Raw genomic sequence first — 15,649 nt, 5'->3', positions numbered from 1 at the left:
GAGGTGCTGAGTCGCAGATAGGCACAACAAAAAGACTGTCACAAATAAATAAAGCTTTCAGCCATTAAGGCCTTCATCAACAATAGATACACACACACACACACACACACACACACACACACACACACACACACACACACAACCTGCACGTGCAAACACAATTCAAGCACACGACCACAGTCTCAGGCACCTGAAACGACACTGCAAGCAGCAGCGCCAGTGCATGATGGCAGTGGCAACTGGGTGGGGGTAAGGGGGAGGCTAGTGCAGGAAAGGGGTGGCGCTTAGTGAAGTCCTACAGGTTAGATGGTGGGCAGGGGAGAGGTGGGGAGGGAGGGGGAAGTAATGGAAAAGGAGAGAAGTAAAAAGACAGTGTGATGGTGGAATGATGGCTGAGTAGTGCTGGAATGGGAATAGGGGAGGGCTGGATGGGTGAGGACAGTGACTAACGAAGGTTGAGACCAGGAGGGTTACAGGAATGTAGGATGTATTGCAGGACGAGTTCCTATCTGTGCAGTTCAGAACAGCTGGTGTTGGTGAGAAGGATCCATTTGGCACAGGCTGTGAAGCAGTCATTGAAATGAAGGATGTCATATTCGGCGTCATCAGCAACAGGGTGGTCCACTTGTTTCTTGGGCACAGTTTGTTGGTGGCCATTCATGCGGACAGATAGCATGCTGGTTGTCATGCCCACATAGAATGCTACACAGTGGTTACAGCTTAACTAGCAGATCACATGACTGATTTCACAGGTAGCCTTGCCTTTGATGGGATAGGTGATGTTCGTGGCCATACTGGAGTAGTTGGTGGTGGGTGGATGTATGGTCCTGGTCTTGCATCTAGGTCTATTACAGCCATGAGGTAAGGGGTTGGGAGCAGGGGTTGTGTAGGGATGGATGAGTATATTGTGTAGGTTCAATGGATGGCAGAATACTACTGTGGGAGGGGTGGGAAGAATAGAGGGCAGGAAATTTCTCATGTGAGGGCATGAGTAAAGGTAGTCGAAATCCTGGCAGAGAATGTAATTCACTTGCTTCAGTCCTGGTTGGTATTGAGTTATGAGGAGAATGATCCTTTGTGGCTGGATGATGGGACTTTAGGAGGTGGTGGGAGACTGGAAAGATAAGGCATGGGATATTTGTTTTTGTACAAAGTTGGGAGGATAATTACAGTCTGTGAAGGCTTCAGTGAGAACCTCAGTATATTTAGAGAGGTACTGCTCGTCACTGCAGATGTGATGACCACAGGTGGCTAGGCTGTATAGAAGGGACTTGTAGTAGGTTTGATATGGACGGAGGTACTCATGTAGCCATCTTTGAGGTGGAGGTCAACATCTAGGAAGCTTGTTGGGTTGAGTAGGACAAGGTGAAACAAAGAGGGGGGGGGGGGGGGGAGCAGTTGTTGAGGTTCTGGGGAGAAGTTGTTGAGGTTCTGGAGGAACGTGAATAGGGTTTTCTCACCATCGATCCAGATTGCAAAGATGTCATCAATGAATCTGAACCAAGTGAGGGGTTTAGGATTCTGGGCTTTTAGGAAGGATTCCTGTAAATGACCTATGAATAGGTTGGCATAGGATGGCGCCATGTGGACGCCCATAGCCATACCGTGGATTTGTTTGTAGGTAACACCTTCAAAGGAGAAGTAATTGTGGGTGGCGATATAGTTGCTCATGGTGACTAGGAAGGAGGTTGTTGGTTTGGAATCCGTTTGGCGTCGGAAAAGGTAGTGTTCAATAGCGGTAAGGCCATGGGCATTAGGAATGTTAGTATAAAGGGAGGTGGCATCAATAGTGAAGAATGGGGCACCGAGTGTTGAAGGGCCAGGAACTGTGGAGAGTCGGTAGAGGAAATGCTTGATATCTTTTATATAGGAGGGTATGTTCCAGATAATAGGTTGAAGGTGTTGGTCTATGAGAGGAGAGATTCTCTCAATTGGATTACAGTAACTGGCCACAATGGGGCATCCTGGGTAGTTAGGTTTATGGACTTCAGAAAGCATGTCGAAGGTAGGAGTGGGGGGAGTGGTAGGGGTGAGTATAGAGATGGTAGAGAGATGTACTCACGGGAGAGGTTCTGGGATGGGCTTAAGGATTTGAGTAGCTACTGGAGATCCTGCTGGATTTCTGAAATGGGGTCACTGTGGCAACGTTTGTAAGTGGAAGTATCTACAGCTGATGGAGTCCTTCTGCCAGGTAATCCTTGTGGTTCAAAACGACAGTGGTGGAGCCTTTATCTGCAAGTAGGATTATAAGGTGGTGATCAGTTTTTAGATGGTTAACTGCAGTTCTTTCTGCAGATGTAAGATTGGTTTTCATGATGAGGTATTTGGGAAATGATGGTGAGGCAAGGTTCGAGGTTAAGAAATCCTGGAGAGTTAACAAGGGGTGATTTGGGGGCAGTGGGTGTGGATCATGGTTGGATGGAGGAGTGAACTGAGTTAGCCAGGGTTCAATATTGGTCGGAGAAGGAGAAAAGATCTTTAACAAGTCCTACGTCTTCCAATGACTTTGAAGGACGATTGAAAACTGTAATGTTTGCTGATGACACAAATATACTAATGAAGTATCCAAACTCAGCATTAGGAGACACAGCTCAGATGATAGCTAAACAGTCCTGCAAGTGGTTCACAACTAACAGTTTACTCTCACAACGATTGATAGATTTATCTCCTGCATCAGTATACCTAAAGTAAATAAAGTATTTGTCAGCTGAAGCAAGCAGTCAGAATATTGTCTAAAGTAATAAACCATACTCTGTCAGAAGCCTTTTTAAGCATCTTAGAATTATTATACTCACTGACTGTTAAAATCATTATGTAGACTTTGTCTCTTTGTTTGGGGTTCGAAGTGGAGTTATAGACTCTATTGCGAAGATACTCAGCAAGCATGGGTGCATTCTCTTTTAGGTAGTGTTGTTTTTCATTTGTCTGATTGAAGTTTTGTGTAAGTCTCATTTGTTCACCATTAGGGTGTACAGTGAAAATCACCATTTATTGACAATCAAAATCTGGTATGCTCAATATACAGTTTTTTCAGAGGGATTTGTAAACAAACCTGACGTTCAGTGCAGTGAAAGTTCTTTGACACAAAACAACTTCAAATGCAATGACATCTATATGTTCAGACAGTTGATGAATGCACTCAATGTTTGCATAATTGTTGAAGATGGGCAGTCTCACTGGAATTGTCCTCAGTGTTTGTGTTACCTTCGTAAAGGCAAAGGTACATCTCCTACTCAAACAGTTCCCCCAGCCTCTCATTCCTGAGGGCTTCAACCAACATCTACAGTCTCTCTGACAGTGATTTTTGTAACAAAAAAACAAAAAATCACATAGACATAAGTGGTTGTAGGCACATCAAAATCTAATGACACAAAAATGCTTTGAATATGAATTTTGGTAGGGAGCCGATGGCAACTGATCAGTGATCCTGGTTTCTTGGGTGTCTTTTCTGTTAGTGGTGCCTAAAAAAATTCCTGTGCGCAAAATGGAAATTGATTTCAGAAAAGTTTGCTTTTCCTGAAGATAATAAAGTAGAACCACTCATCCAGTAAGTTCTTTACTGACTCCTGTAGTATTCATGACCACTGTAGTATTCATGATCAAAAGGTGTATTTGGTTCCACTTATTTTTAATTGCTTTTGATGGTTATTGTTGAAACTCTGGCATTTCATTTTTGCTGTCACATGGACTATCCACTTTCATTACTGTGTTGTTATTTTTGGGAATGGGGCCAGGGAGAAAATGGTAGAAAACAAAATGGGGAATAATTGCTACTTCTTACGCAGAAACTGCAGTTATCTGCAAATATATTGAGACTGGAGACAATTTTATGTTTAAAAGTAAAGACATTTAATTCTTTTAATCTGTTCAATGGTCACAATTTCATTTGAGAATAACATGTATCGGTATCACTGTACATTTTAAGCTACTCTGAATCGTGATCTTTGTATGTAACATTCCTTGACATGATAGTAACTGTTGCTTGTGTAAAGATCAATGGGTGTTTCTTTCAGGTTAAACATGTGGCCAATGATACTGGGTATGTCTCGGGATGAATGCAAAAGGATCCTTCGACGACTCGGTAAGTGCTTACATGTTTTTGTGTAGAATGTGTTCACATGCATTTTTAAAACTCAAGTGAGCTCTGTCTTGTTGTGCTTTTATCTTTTTACTTTTTTATCAACAAGAAAAGTAAGTGAACTAGTGAATTGATAGTTTTTTTTATTTGTTTAAAGCTGTGTGTTCAGTGCAACACTGTATCTTCCGTGCCCCTCCCTCTCTCCCCCCTTCACCCATCTTCACAAGGTCATACCTTATTCTATATAAATTTTATCATCTGTACACCACTATCTTGCTAAGAGTAAGTAGTTTGAGTTTGAATCAACGTAATTTGCTGTAACTGTGTGTCAGCTGTTGGTACAGTGAGTGTGATAAAATCATATATTTCTGACTATATATATATATAATAGAGGGAAACATTCCATGTGGGAAAAATATATCTAAAAACAAAGATGATGTGACTTACCGAACGAAAGCGCTGGCAGGTCGATAGACACACAAACAAACACAAACACACACACAAAATTCAAGCTTTCGCAACAAACTGTTGCATCATCAGGAAAGAGGGAAGGAGAGGGAAAGACGAAAGGATGTGGGTTTTAGGGGAGAGGGTAAGGAGTCATTCCAATCCCGGGAGCGGAAAGACTTACCTTAGGGGGGAAAAAAAGGACGGGTATACACTCGCGCGCACACACACACACATATCCATCCACACATATACAGACACAAGCAGACATATATATATATATATATAAAAACAAAGATAATGTGATTTACCGAACGAAAGCGCTGGCACGTCGATAGACACACAAACAAACACAAACATACACACAAAATTCAAGCTTTCGCAACAAACGGTTGCTTCATCAGGAAAGAGGGAAAGACGAAAGGATGTGGGTTTTAAGGGAGAGGGTAAGGAGTCATTCCAATCCCGGGAGCGGAAAGACTTACCTTAGGGGGAAAAAAGGACAGGTATACACTCGCGCACACACACACACACACACACACACACACACACACACACACACATCCATCCGCACATACACAGACACAAGAAAGAGGGAAGGAGAGGGAAAGACGAAAGGATGTGGGGTTTAAGGAAGAGGGTAAGGAGTCATTCCAATCCCGGGAGCGGAAAGACTTACCTTAGGGGGAACAAAGGACAGGTATACACTCGCGAACACACACACATATCCATCCACACATATACAGACACAAGCAGACATATTTAAAGGCCTTTAAATGTGTCTGCTTGTGTCTGTGTCTGTGCGGATGGATATGTGTGTGTGTGCGCGAGTGTATACCTGTCCTTTTTTCCCCCTAAGGTAAGTCTTTCCGCTCCCGGGATTGGAATGACTCCTTACCCTCTCCCTTAAAACCCACACCCTTTCGTCTTTCCCTCTCCTTCCCTCTTTCCTGATGAAGCAACCGTTTGTTGCGAAAGCTTGAATTTTGTGTGTATGTTTCTGTTTGTTTGTGTGTGTATCGACCTGCCAGCACTTTCGTTCGGTAAATCACATTATATATATATATATATATATATATATATATATATATATATATATATATATAATAGAGGGAAACATTCCACGTAGGAAAAATATATCTAAAAACAAAGATGATGTGACTTACCAAATGAAAGTGCTGGCAGGTCGACAGACACACAAACAAACACAAACATACACACAAAATTCAAGCTTTCGCAACAAACTGTTGCCTCATCAGGAAAGAGGGAAGGAGAGGGAAAGACGAAAGGATGTGGGTTTTAGGGGAGAGGGTAAGGAGTCATTCCAATCCCGGGAGCAGAAAGACTTACCTTAGGGGGAAAAAAGGACGGGTATACACTCGCACACACACACATATCCATCCACACATATACAGACACAAGCAGACATCTCACAAGCAGACATATTTAAAGCAAAGCCCTTTAAAACCCACATCCTTTCGTCTTTCCGTCTCCTTCCCTCTTTCCTGATGAGGCAACAGTTTGTGTGTATGTTTGTGTGTCTATCGACGTGCCAGCGCTTTTGTTTGGTAAGTCACATCATCTTAGTTTTTAGATATATTTTTCCCACGTGGAATGTTTCTCTCTCTCTCTCTCTCTCTGTCTCTCTCTCTCTCTCTCTCTCTCTCTCTCTCTCTCTCTCTCTCTCATATATATATAAACAGAGATGATGTGACTTACCAAATGAAAGTGCTGGCAGGTCGACAGACACACAAACAAACACAAACATACACACACAATTCAAGCTTTCGCAACTAACTGTTGCCTCATCAGGAAAGAGGGAAGGAGAGGGAAAGACGAAAGGATGTGGGTTTTAAGGGAGAGGGTAAGGAGTCATTCCAATCCCGGGAGCGGAAAGACTTACCTTAGGGGGGAAAAAAGGACGGGTAACTTGCGCGCACACACACACATATCCATCCACACATATACAGACACAAGCAGACATGCACATTTAAATATGTCTGCTTGTGAGATGTCTGCTTGTGTCTGTATATGTGTGGATGGATATGTGTGTGTGTGCGAGTGTATACCCATCGTTTTTTCCCCCTAAGGTAAGTCTTTCCGCTCCCGGGATTGGAATGACTCCTTACACTCTCCCTTAAAACCCACATCCTTTCGTCTTTCCCTCTCCTTCCCTCTTTCCTGATGAGGCAACAGTTTGTTGCGAAAGCTTGAATTTTGGGTGTATGTTTGTCCTTGTTTGTGTGTCTGTCGACCTGCCAGCACTTTCATTTGGTAAGTCACATCATCTTTGTTTTCATATATATATATATATATATATATATATATATATATATATATATATATATATATATATTCCCCCCAAGGTAAGTCTTGAAATTTGTGTGTGTGTTTGTGTTTGTTATTGTCTCTATCAACGTACCAACACTTTCGATTGGTAAGTTACAGAATCTTTGTTTTTAGATACAATTAAATTATTTTTACTATATCATTTAGCGGAGATGCTGAATCGCAGATAAGCACAACAAAAAGACTGTCAGTAAGTGAGCTTTGGGCCAACTAGGCCTTCATTGGAAAAACACACACACACACACACACACACACACACACACACACACACACACACACACACACACACACACGACCACAGTCTGGCTGCTGAGGCCAGACTACGAGCAGCAGGGCATGGTGGAAGAAGCAGTTGGGTGGTGGGGGTAGGGAGGAGGCTGGAGTGAGGGAGGGGAGAGTTAGCAGGGTAGGGGTGGGGGATGGTAAAGTGCTGCTTGTGGGAGCATATAGGGACGTGGTGGATACAGGTTTGTGCAGCTAGGTTGTTAGATGAAGGTCGGGGGGGGGGGGGGGGGGGGGGGCTAGTGGAAAAGGAGAGAAGTAAAAAGACTTGGTGGAATAGAGGGCTGTGTAGTGCTGAATGGGAATGGGGAAGGGGCTAGATAGGTGGGGAAAATGACCAGTGAAGTAGGTTGCTGCCAGGAGGGTTACAGGAACATAGAATACATTATAGGATACATTGCAGGAAGAGTTCCCACCTGTGCAATTCAGAAAAGTTGGTTTTGGTGGAAAAGATCCAGATGTCACAGTTTATGAAACAGTCATTGTAATTAAGCACATCATGTTGTGCAGCATACTCAGCAGCAGAGTGGTCCAGCTGTTTCTTGGCCACAGTTTGGCAGTGTACATTCATGTGGACAGAGAGGTTGTTGGCTGTTGTACCCATATAGAATGCAGCTTAGCTGTTGCAGCCTGGCTTGTAGATCACATGACTGGTTTCACAGGTAGCCCTGCCTTTGATGAGGTAGGTGATGTTTTTGACCAGACAAGAGTAGGTGGTGGTGGGAGGATTTATGGGACAGGTCTTGCATCTAGGTCTGTTGCAGGGATATGAGCCATGAGGCCAGGGGTTGGGAGCTGAGGTTGATGAGGATATTGTGTAGGTTTGGTGGGCAGCGGAATACCACTGTGGGAGGTGTGGGAAGGATAGTGAGTAGGTCATTCCTCATTTCAGGGCACAACAAGAGGTAGTTAAAACCCTGGCAGAGAATGTGATTCAGTTATTCCAGACCTGGGTGGTGCTGAGTCATGAGGGTAATGCTCCTGTGTGGCCTGATAGTGGGAATTTGGAAGGGGGCAGGTGACTGGAGAGATAAGGCACTGTTTTTGTACAAGGTTGGGAGGGTAATCATGGTCTGTGAAAACCTCACTGAGAGCCTTGCTATATTTCGAGAGGGGTTGCTCATCCCCACAGATGCGACAATCCTGGGTGGCTAGGCTGGCTGCATGGAAGGGACTTCTTGGTATGGAATGGGTGGCAGCTGTTGAAGTGGAGGTATCATTGGTGGTTGGTAAGTTTGATGAGAATGGACGTACTGTTGTAACCATTTTTTAGGTGGAGGTCGACATCGAAGGAGGTGTCTTTTTGGGTTGAGATGGACCAGGTAAAGCAAATGGGGGAGAAAGTGTTGATGTTCTGGAGTAATTTAGATAGGGTGTCCTCACCCTCAGTCCAGATCACAAAGATGTCATCAAACAATCTGAACCAGGCGAGGAGTTTGGGATACCTCTAAATGACCCATGAATAGATTGGGATAGTTTGGTGCCATGCTGGTGCCCATAGTTGTACCCCATATTTATTTGTAGGTAATGTCTTCAAAGGAGAAGTAATTTTGGGTTAGGATATCAGTGGTCATTGTGACTAGGAAGGAGGTTTTACAGATCTGGAGTTAGTGGGGCTCTATGAAAGGGAGTGTTCAATACTGGTGAGGCTTTGGGCTTGGGGGTGTTAGTGTAAAGGGAGCTGGCGTCACTAGCGACGAGCAGGGCACCATGTGTTAAAGGATAGGAACTGTGGAGAGCCGGTGGAGCAAATGGTTGGTATCTTTTACATTGGAGGGTAGGTTGTGGGTAATAGGCTGAAGGTGTTGGTCTACGAGAGCAGAGCCACAATGGGACATACTGGGTGGTTCGGTTTATGGACTTAGGGAGCATGTAGAAGGTAAGAGTACAGGGATTGGTAGGGGGTAAATAGAGAAATGGACTCTGGGGAGAAGTTCTGGGATGGGCATACAGATTTGAGGAGAGGCTGGAGATCCTACTGAATTTATGGAATGGGATCACTGTGGCAGGGTTTGTAGGTGGATGAATCTGACAGATGGCAGAGGTGTTATGCTGACACGTAATCCTTGCGATTGAAAACAGCAATGGTGAGCCTTTGTCAGCAGGTAGTATTATAAGATCGGGATCCATTTTTATGTGGTGGATTGCAGTTGTTTCTGCAAATGTAAGGTTAGTTTGCATATTGAGGGATTTGGGGAATGAAAGTGAGGCAAGGTTTGAGGTTGAGAAATTCGAGAAAGGTAACAGGGGGTGATTGGGGGGGGGGGGGGGGGCAGTGGGGATAGATCACGGTTAGAGGGAGGAGTGAACAGAGTCAGGCAGGATTCAACATTCGTCTTGGTAGAGTTGGTGGCGAAAAAGTGCTTCCACTGTGGAGATGGGGAGAGGAGAGAAGGTCTTTAACAAGTCCTGGATGATTGCATTTGAGAGTGGGGCTAAAGATGAGGCCTTTGGAAAGGACTGATACTTCTGCAGGGCCATGCCTTTTGGGGGAAAGGCTCATGATTGTGTTTCAGGGTTGTTTAGGTTCTGAATTCTGCATGATGGTGAGAGAGAGTTTCTGAGAGTGGAGTAAATGTAGTAGGTCTGTGAGACAGGGTTTGTCAGCTATGGGGTGATGTGGGGGATGTTTGGAGGTTATTTGCAGAGTTGGTGGATAGTGGTAGTCCAAGCTGCGAGTAGGAAGTGAACGTTGTGGAGAGTTTTTTGAGGGGGCATTGTGCATGTTGCACTAGGTCCTGGAGGACAAGAGCTTCAGTGTGTGATATGGAATCCAGGAATTTGGGATTGCATAAAAGGAGAATTTTGTGGATGGAGAGGAGGTATCCCAAGGAGGTTTGGGCCTGATATGGTTTGGCAGGACTGTGTTGGTGAGGCTTAAGGGTTGGCAGAATCTGAACAGGTGGAGGTCATTGTGGAAGGTAGGGTGGCAGCCAGAAAAGGTGAATTTCATTGTAAAGCCTTTTCGAGGGATTCCATGAGCCAACCAACAACACTGGAACAGTATGTGGGATTGGGTTCTATCTAGGGATAAGAAAACTTTTCATAAAAATGCATAAATAGTATGTAAATAATGCAAAAATATGAAACTTCCTGGCAGATTAAAACTGTGTGCCCGACCGAGACTCGAACTCGGTCGGGCACACAGTTTTAATCTGCCAGGAAGTTTCATGTCAGCGCACACTCCGCTGCAGAGTCAAAATCTCATTCTGGAATGCAAAAATATGTCTGAAAAAATTAGCAAAAAGACAACCAAACACATGGGTAAATCGTAAAACAGATGAAGTAGTTACTTCATTAGATTTTACTCTGCATGATGCCATGAATTGTCATCTCTAGGGCTCTACTCCTCCACATGTTGTACAGGTACATCCACTGCACTCAGCTTATGTGACTGTATGGTGTGGTTCCACTAGCTACTTCATTCTTGCTCATGACAACCAACAAGCTGCCTGTCCCCATGAATGGCCACCACCAAACTGTGGTCAGGAAACAGCACGACCATGCCGTGCAATATGACTTTCTTCATTTCAGTGACTTCTCCACAGCCTGTGCCCTCTGGATCCTTCCCACCAAACCAGCTTTTCTGAATTGTGCAGGCAATATATACTACGTTCCTGTAACCCTTGTGGCCTCAACCTTCATCAGTCATTTTCCTTACCTATCTAGCCCTTTCCCTGTTCCCATTCCAGCACTACATAGTCCTCTATTCCACCAATGCACCCACAGTCTTTTTACTTCTCTGGTTTTCCATTATCTCCCCACCTCCCATCTAATCTCTCCCCTGCATCTAGCTACCCCACCCTCTCTCCACCTCATTCCTGTACACTCCAACAAGCAGCATCTTACCATCCTCCAACCCATATCCTTCTTGCCCCCTGCAGCACCTTACCATCCCCTTCTATACCTCCCCCTCTCCAACCCATATCCTTTTTGCCCCCAACACCTGGATGCTTCTCCCATCGTGCGCTGTCACTCGCAGTCTGGCCTCAGCAGTCAGGGACCATGGTCATGTGTGTGTGTGTGTGTGTGTGTGTGTGTGTGTGTGGCCTATTTCCAACGAATGCCTAGTTTACCGAAAGCTCACTTTATGACAGTCTTTTCGTTGTGCCTATCTGCGACTCAGCGTCTCTGCTATATGGTGAGTATCAGCTATTCTTTTCATAATACTGATACATTCCATCCTGGATTTTCCATTGTTTGACTGTATCATTTGCCCTTTGGAACCATGGTAGAAACCGTTTTGTGATGCAGAAGGTAACAAAGTTTCTTTTGAATGTTAAGTTTCAGTTTAATGTTCATTATTTATTGTAATTGATATCCAAACTAAATGTTCCTTCCTACATATGCAGATATTTAAAACTGATAATAGTGATTAAAGGTATGACAGTGAATATTTCCTTTTTTCGGAGTGTGACATTTTGAAAGTAAAATATACATTTCCAGTACTTGTATTTGTTTGCATTGTTGTAATATGCAATTCCTTAATGCCTCAGTTTGTTATTTTCAAAATATTTGAATGTGTTTCATACTTTTCTTTCCACATTGGGCAATATGTTTAGATTCACACAACATTACAAAATGACCTCTGAAATACTGCAACACTGGCTTCTGTGTTAATCGCTTGTGTGGTAAATAGCTGAGAAGAAAGTTGTATGTACCTGTACTCTCATATAAGACAGTCTTTGCAGAGGCCTAGAATGGGCAGTATCCATGTGAGCACTTCCACTTTATGATACAGAGTTTGGGAACATGTTTTGCATAGCCAATGGAAGGGTAGTCTGAGGTAATCAATCGGAGGTCAGAAAAGATGCAGTACATTTTGAGTTTCAAAATTGAAACCAGTTTATATATTTTGCACATTATTCACATTTCATTGCCTTAAATTGCCATGACAACAGGCTTCATATTTTTTGCTTTGCACAGTTTAAGAATCAAGGTTGTGGTGACAAACTGGTCTGTTATGTAGCAGAAAGTCTAGATTGCTCAGCTGCAGCCACAGAGCAGTTGAAGGAGTGATTTGAAATGTATATCAAGGGCTACAAATTATGTTTATTGTTACATTAAATGTCTTGAATGAACTATTGGGATTACAACTGTTGTGATGTTTAAAGCTTTCCCGGCGTACTGATTGTTCCATAAAAACACGGGAGATCTGCCGGATATCAGTAACTTAAATATCGTGGCAGGAAGTTACTGTATCCGGAACAATTACAACTGTTGTTTTTTAAATTGCATTTTATTGTTATTTTCATGTCAGGTTCTGGTAAAACTAATTCAGCTGATTGTTTACAAAACATTTCATTCGTCTGCTGTTCTCTCTTTTGATACTTGCAACAATCTGGTGAAAAATCTCCATGCTTTCCCATCTCACAGCAAGCACTGCCAACACTGTTTTTCAAAACACACAGACTGTAAAGAGGAAACAGTGATGTGGCCTAAACTACCCAAAAATTTAGTTTGTAAATCTCAAGTTTTTATATATTTCCCTTTCTTGAAAGTTACAGTTCACAAGACAATGAGCAAAAAAGATATGCTGAAAGCTGCTAGCTTAAATTGTCGATAACTTTACATCAGGAATACTGTGATATTCAGATTGTGAAAGTCCATCCACATTTTGATAGGCCTTTGCAAAAAGTTTGAGACTGTCAACATTGCTAAAAGTTTTGAATGATGCTAAATTTTGATATTTTAGTGATAAAAACAGTGCTGTAGAAATAATAGTTAGTTAGAAGTTTAGTTTTAGTGTATCTGCGGTTAAATGTTAGCATACAGAGGCTGGACAATAACATGGAAACACAACACAAGAACATTTTAGAAAAACTGTTGGAATTCAAAACAGCTTCCAGTCATTTCAGAGTGGGTAAGTGCAGGTCCTGTATGGTTTTCATTGGAATCTTTACCATTCTTCCTACAAAATAGTGGCCACTTTAGATATCAATGAAGGAAGTGGATAAGAATCACCCTCACCTGATCAACCAAAATGGTCACATAATCTGTGGCAGTAATGCCAAGGGGTCTGAGAAATACTGTGCTTTGGTTGCCCAAATCACCACCTGCCATGTTTCACTCTTCGGACATAAACTCAGCTAGAAGTTGTAAACAGGATGAAACAAGGCTCATCCACGCATATTGCTCCATAGTGCAAGTCTTGTGGCTTGGGCACCACATTTTTCCTGTTAGTGACATGTGCATCAGTGATGTGTGGTTTTGGAATTCCAACTCGCCTTTCAATTCCCATGTTATGGAGCTTTCTTCATCTTGTTTGCTGACAGACTCTGAAATTGCCCTTTTTTTATTTTTTTTTATAAAAATGAATTGGTCAGTTTCAAGATGTGCAATGCCACAAGACAAAATTTTGTGGGTGAAAAGAATCTTAACTGTATCCCAGAGAATTTGTTATAGGTATATTGCTTTGATATGTAAAAGGTAAGCCTGATCATAATACGGTTAAATTTTGTGGTCACCTACGAGTATTGTACAAACATACTGTCTTTTTGTCATTGAACGTACTTCCATATGGACAAGTTATAAGGATCTCTAGAATATAGAAACAACGCAAAGAGTTGTAAACAAAAAAATCCATCAAGTCGGAATGGAATCCCTATTCACTTTGACAAGGAGTACTCTACAACATTGGTCTCTTACTTAGCTTGCATATATCATTAATCTCTGAGCCAGCACAAAGTCCTAAGCAACTTGAAAAATGCGAAGGTGACTCCTGTATGTAAGAAGAGTAAAGGAATGGACCCGCAGAAATGCAGACCAGCATCCCTAACATCAGTTTTCTGCAGAATCTGTTATCATAATCTCATTTGAAATATAATACATTTTCTTGAGACTGAGAAGATTATCAGCACTGTTTTTGAAACCATTGCTCATGTAAAGCTTAGGTTGCCTTTTCCTCACATGATATTCTGCGAACCATGGAAGAAGGGCAACAGGCAGATTCCATGTTTCCAGATTTCTGGAAAGCAATTGAACTAGTGCCTCACTGTAGACTGTTAATGACGGTAAAAGCATATGGAATAGGTTCTCAAATATGTGAGTGGATCAAAGACTCCTTAAGAAGTAGAACCCAGTACATTGTCCTTGACAGCAAATGTTCATCAGAGACAAGGATATCATCAGGAGTGTCTCAGGGAAGTGTGATCAAACCGTTATTATTTCCATAAATGATCTGGCAGATGGGATGGGTGGTAATCTGCAGTTGTTTGCTGATGATGCTGTAGTGCATGGTAACATGTCCAGGGTTGAGTGACTGTAGAAAAATACAAGATGACTTATGCAAAATTTCTGGTTGGCATGATGAATGGCAGCTAGCTCTAAATGTATTGGGAACTCAAATGGGAATCCATGAAGGGAAGGTGACATTCTTCTCAGGGAACACTATTGAGAAATTTTAGAGAACTGCATTTGAAGCTGACTGCAGAACAGCTCTACAGCTGCCAATATACATTTCACATAAGGACCATAAAGATAAGAAGCAAGAAATTAGGGCTCCTACAAAGACATGCAGGCAGTAATTTTTCCTTGGCTTTATTTGCTTGTGGAACAGGTAAGGAAATGACTAGTAATGATACAGGGTGCCCTCCGCCGTGCCCGTTAATGTGGTGTGTGGAGTATGTGTCTCAATGGGATCAGCCATGTAATGCTACAATTGGTTAAATGAGAAGTTTGGCTTATTCACCGGAAATCACTGGCAGAAGTGTACAACAATTCTGTAATCAGCAAAAACTCTGTACTTCAGATTTCAAGAAGGGGGAGGGGGAAGTCCAAATTCAGCCCCTGTTGGCCCCCCCCCCCTTCCCCGCAAACTCCTCTTTCAGAAGCCTATGGATGCACGACTATTTTCCAAAAGCAGTGTAACCTGAACACTGCCTGTCCAATCCCTTTGATTGCCAATATTATCACCAGACACTTTTTAGTAAATGTTTCTGAAATATGAGGTGCATTCAAGTTCTAAGGCCTCCGATTGTTTTTCTAATTAACTACTCACCCGAAATCGATGAAACTGGCATTACTTCTCGACGTAATCGCCCTGCAGACGTACACATTTTTCACAACACTGACGCTATGATTCCATGGCAGCGGCGAAGGCTTCTTTAGGAGTCTGTTTTGACCACTGGAAAATCGCTGAGGCAATAGCAGCACGGCTGGTGAATTTGCGGCCACGGAGAGTGTCTTTCATTGTTGGAAAAAGCCAAAAGTCACTAGGAGCCAGGTCAGGTGAGTAGGGAGCATGAGGAATCACTTCAAAGTTGTTATCACGAAGAAACTGTTGCATAACGTTAGCTCGATGTGCGGGTGCGTTGTCTTGGTGAAACAGCACACGCGCAGCCCTTCCCGGACGTTTTTGTTGCAGTACAGGAAGGAATTTGTTCTTCAAAACATTTTCGTAGGATGCACCTGTTACCGTAGTGCCCTTTGGAACACAATGGGTAAGGATTACGCCCTCGCTGTCCCAGAACATGGACACCATCATTTTTTCAG

At 42.9% G+C, this 15,649-nt stretch overlaps 1 protein-coding gene across 6 annotated transcripts in view; it reads left to right on the top strand.

Moving 5' to 3' along the window:
- LOC126237164 (BRCA2-interacting transcriptional repressor EMSY-like) overlaps positions 1-15,649 on the top strand; it is a 409,828-nt gene that overhangs the window by 144,021 nt on the left and 250,158 nt on the right. For 3 of the 6 annotated variants that reach the window (XM_049947023.1, XM_049947020.1, XM_049947021.1), the window contains exon 2: positions 4,014-4,081. In XM_049947023.1, coding sequence (XP_049802980.1) covers positions 4,021-4,081 — 61 coding nt within the window. In that variant the 5' untranslated portion in view covers positions 4,014-4,020. Of the gene's footprint in view, positions 1-3,996; positions 4,082-15,649 lie in introns of those variants that run through there. The other 3 variants (XM_049947019.1, XM_049947018.1, XM_049947017.1) reach the window with 1 other exon arrangement.

Source organism: Schistocerca nitens, chromosome 2, assembly GCF_023898315.1.
Source record: "Schistocerca nitens isolate TAMUIC-IGC-003100 chromosome 2, iqSchNite1.1, whole genome shotgun sequence".
Classification (NCBI taxonomy): domain Eukaryota; kingdom Metazoa; phylum Arthropoda; class Insecta; order Orthoptera; family Acrididae; genus Schistocerca; species Schistocerca nitens.
Note: the sequence above shows the minus strand (reverse complement) of the source record. Positions and strands in the feature narration are given on the sequence as shown.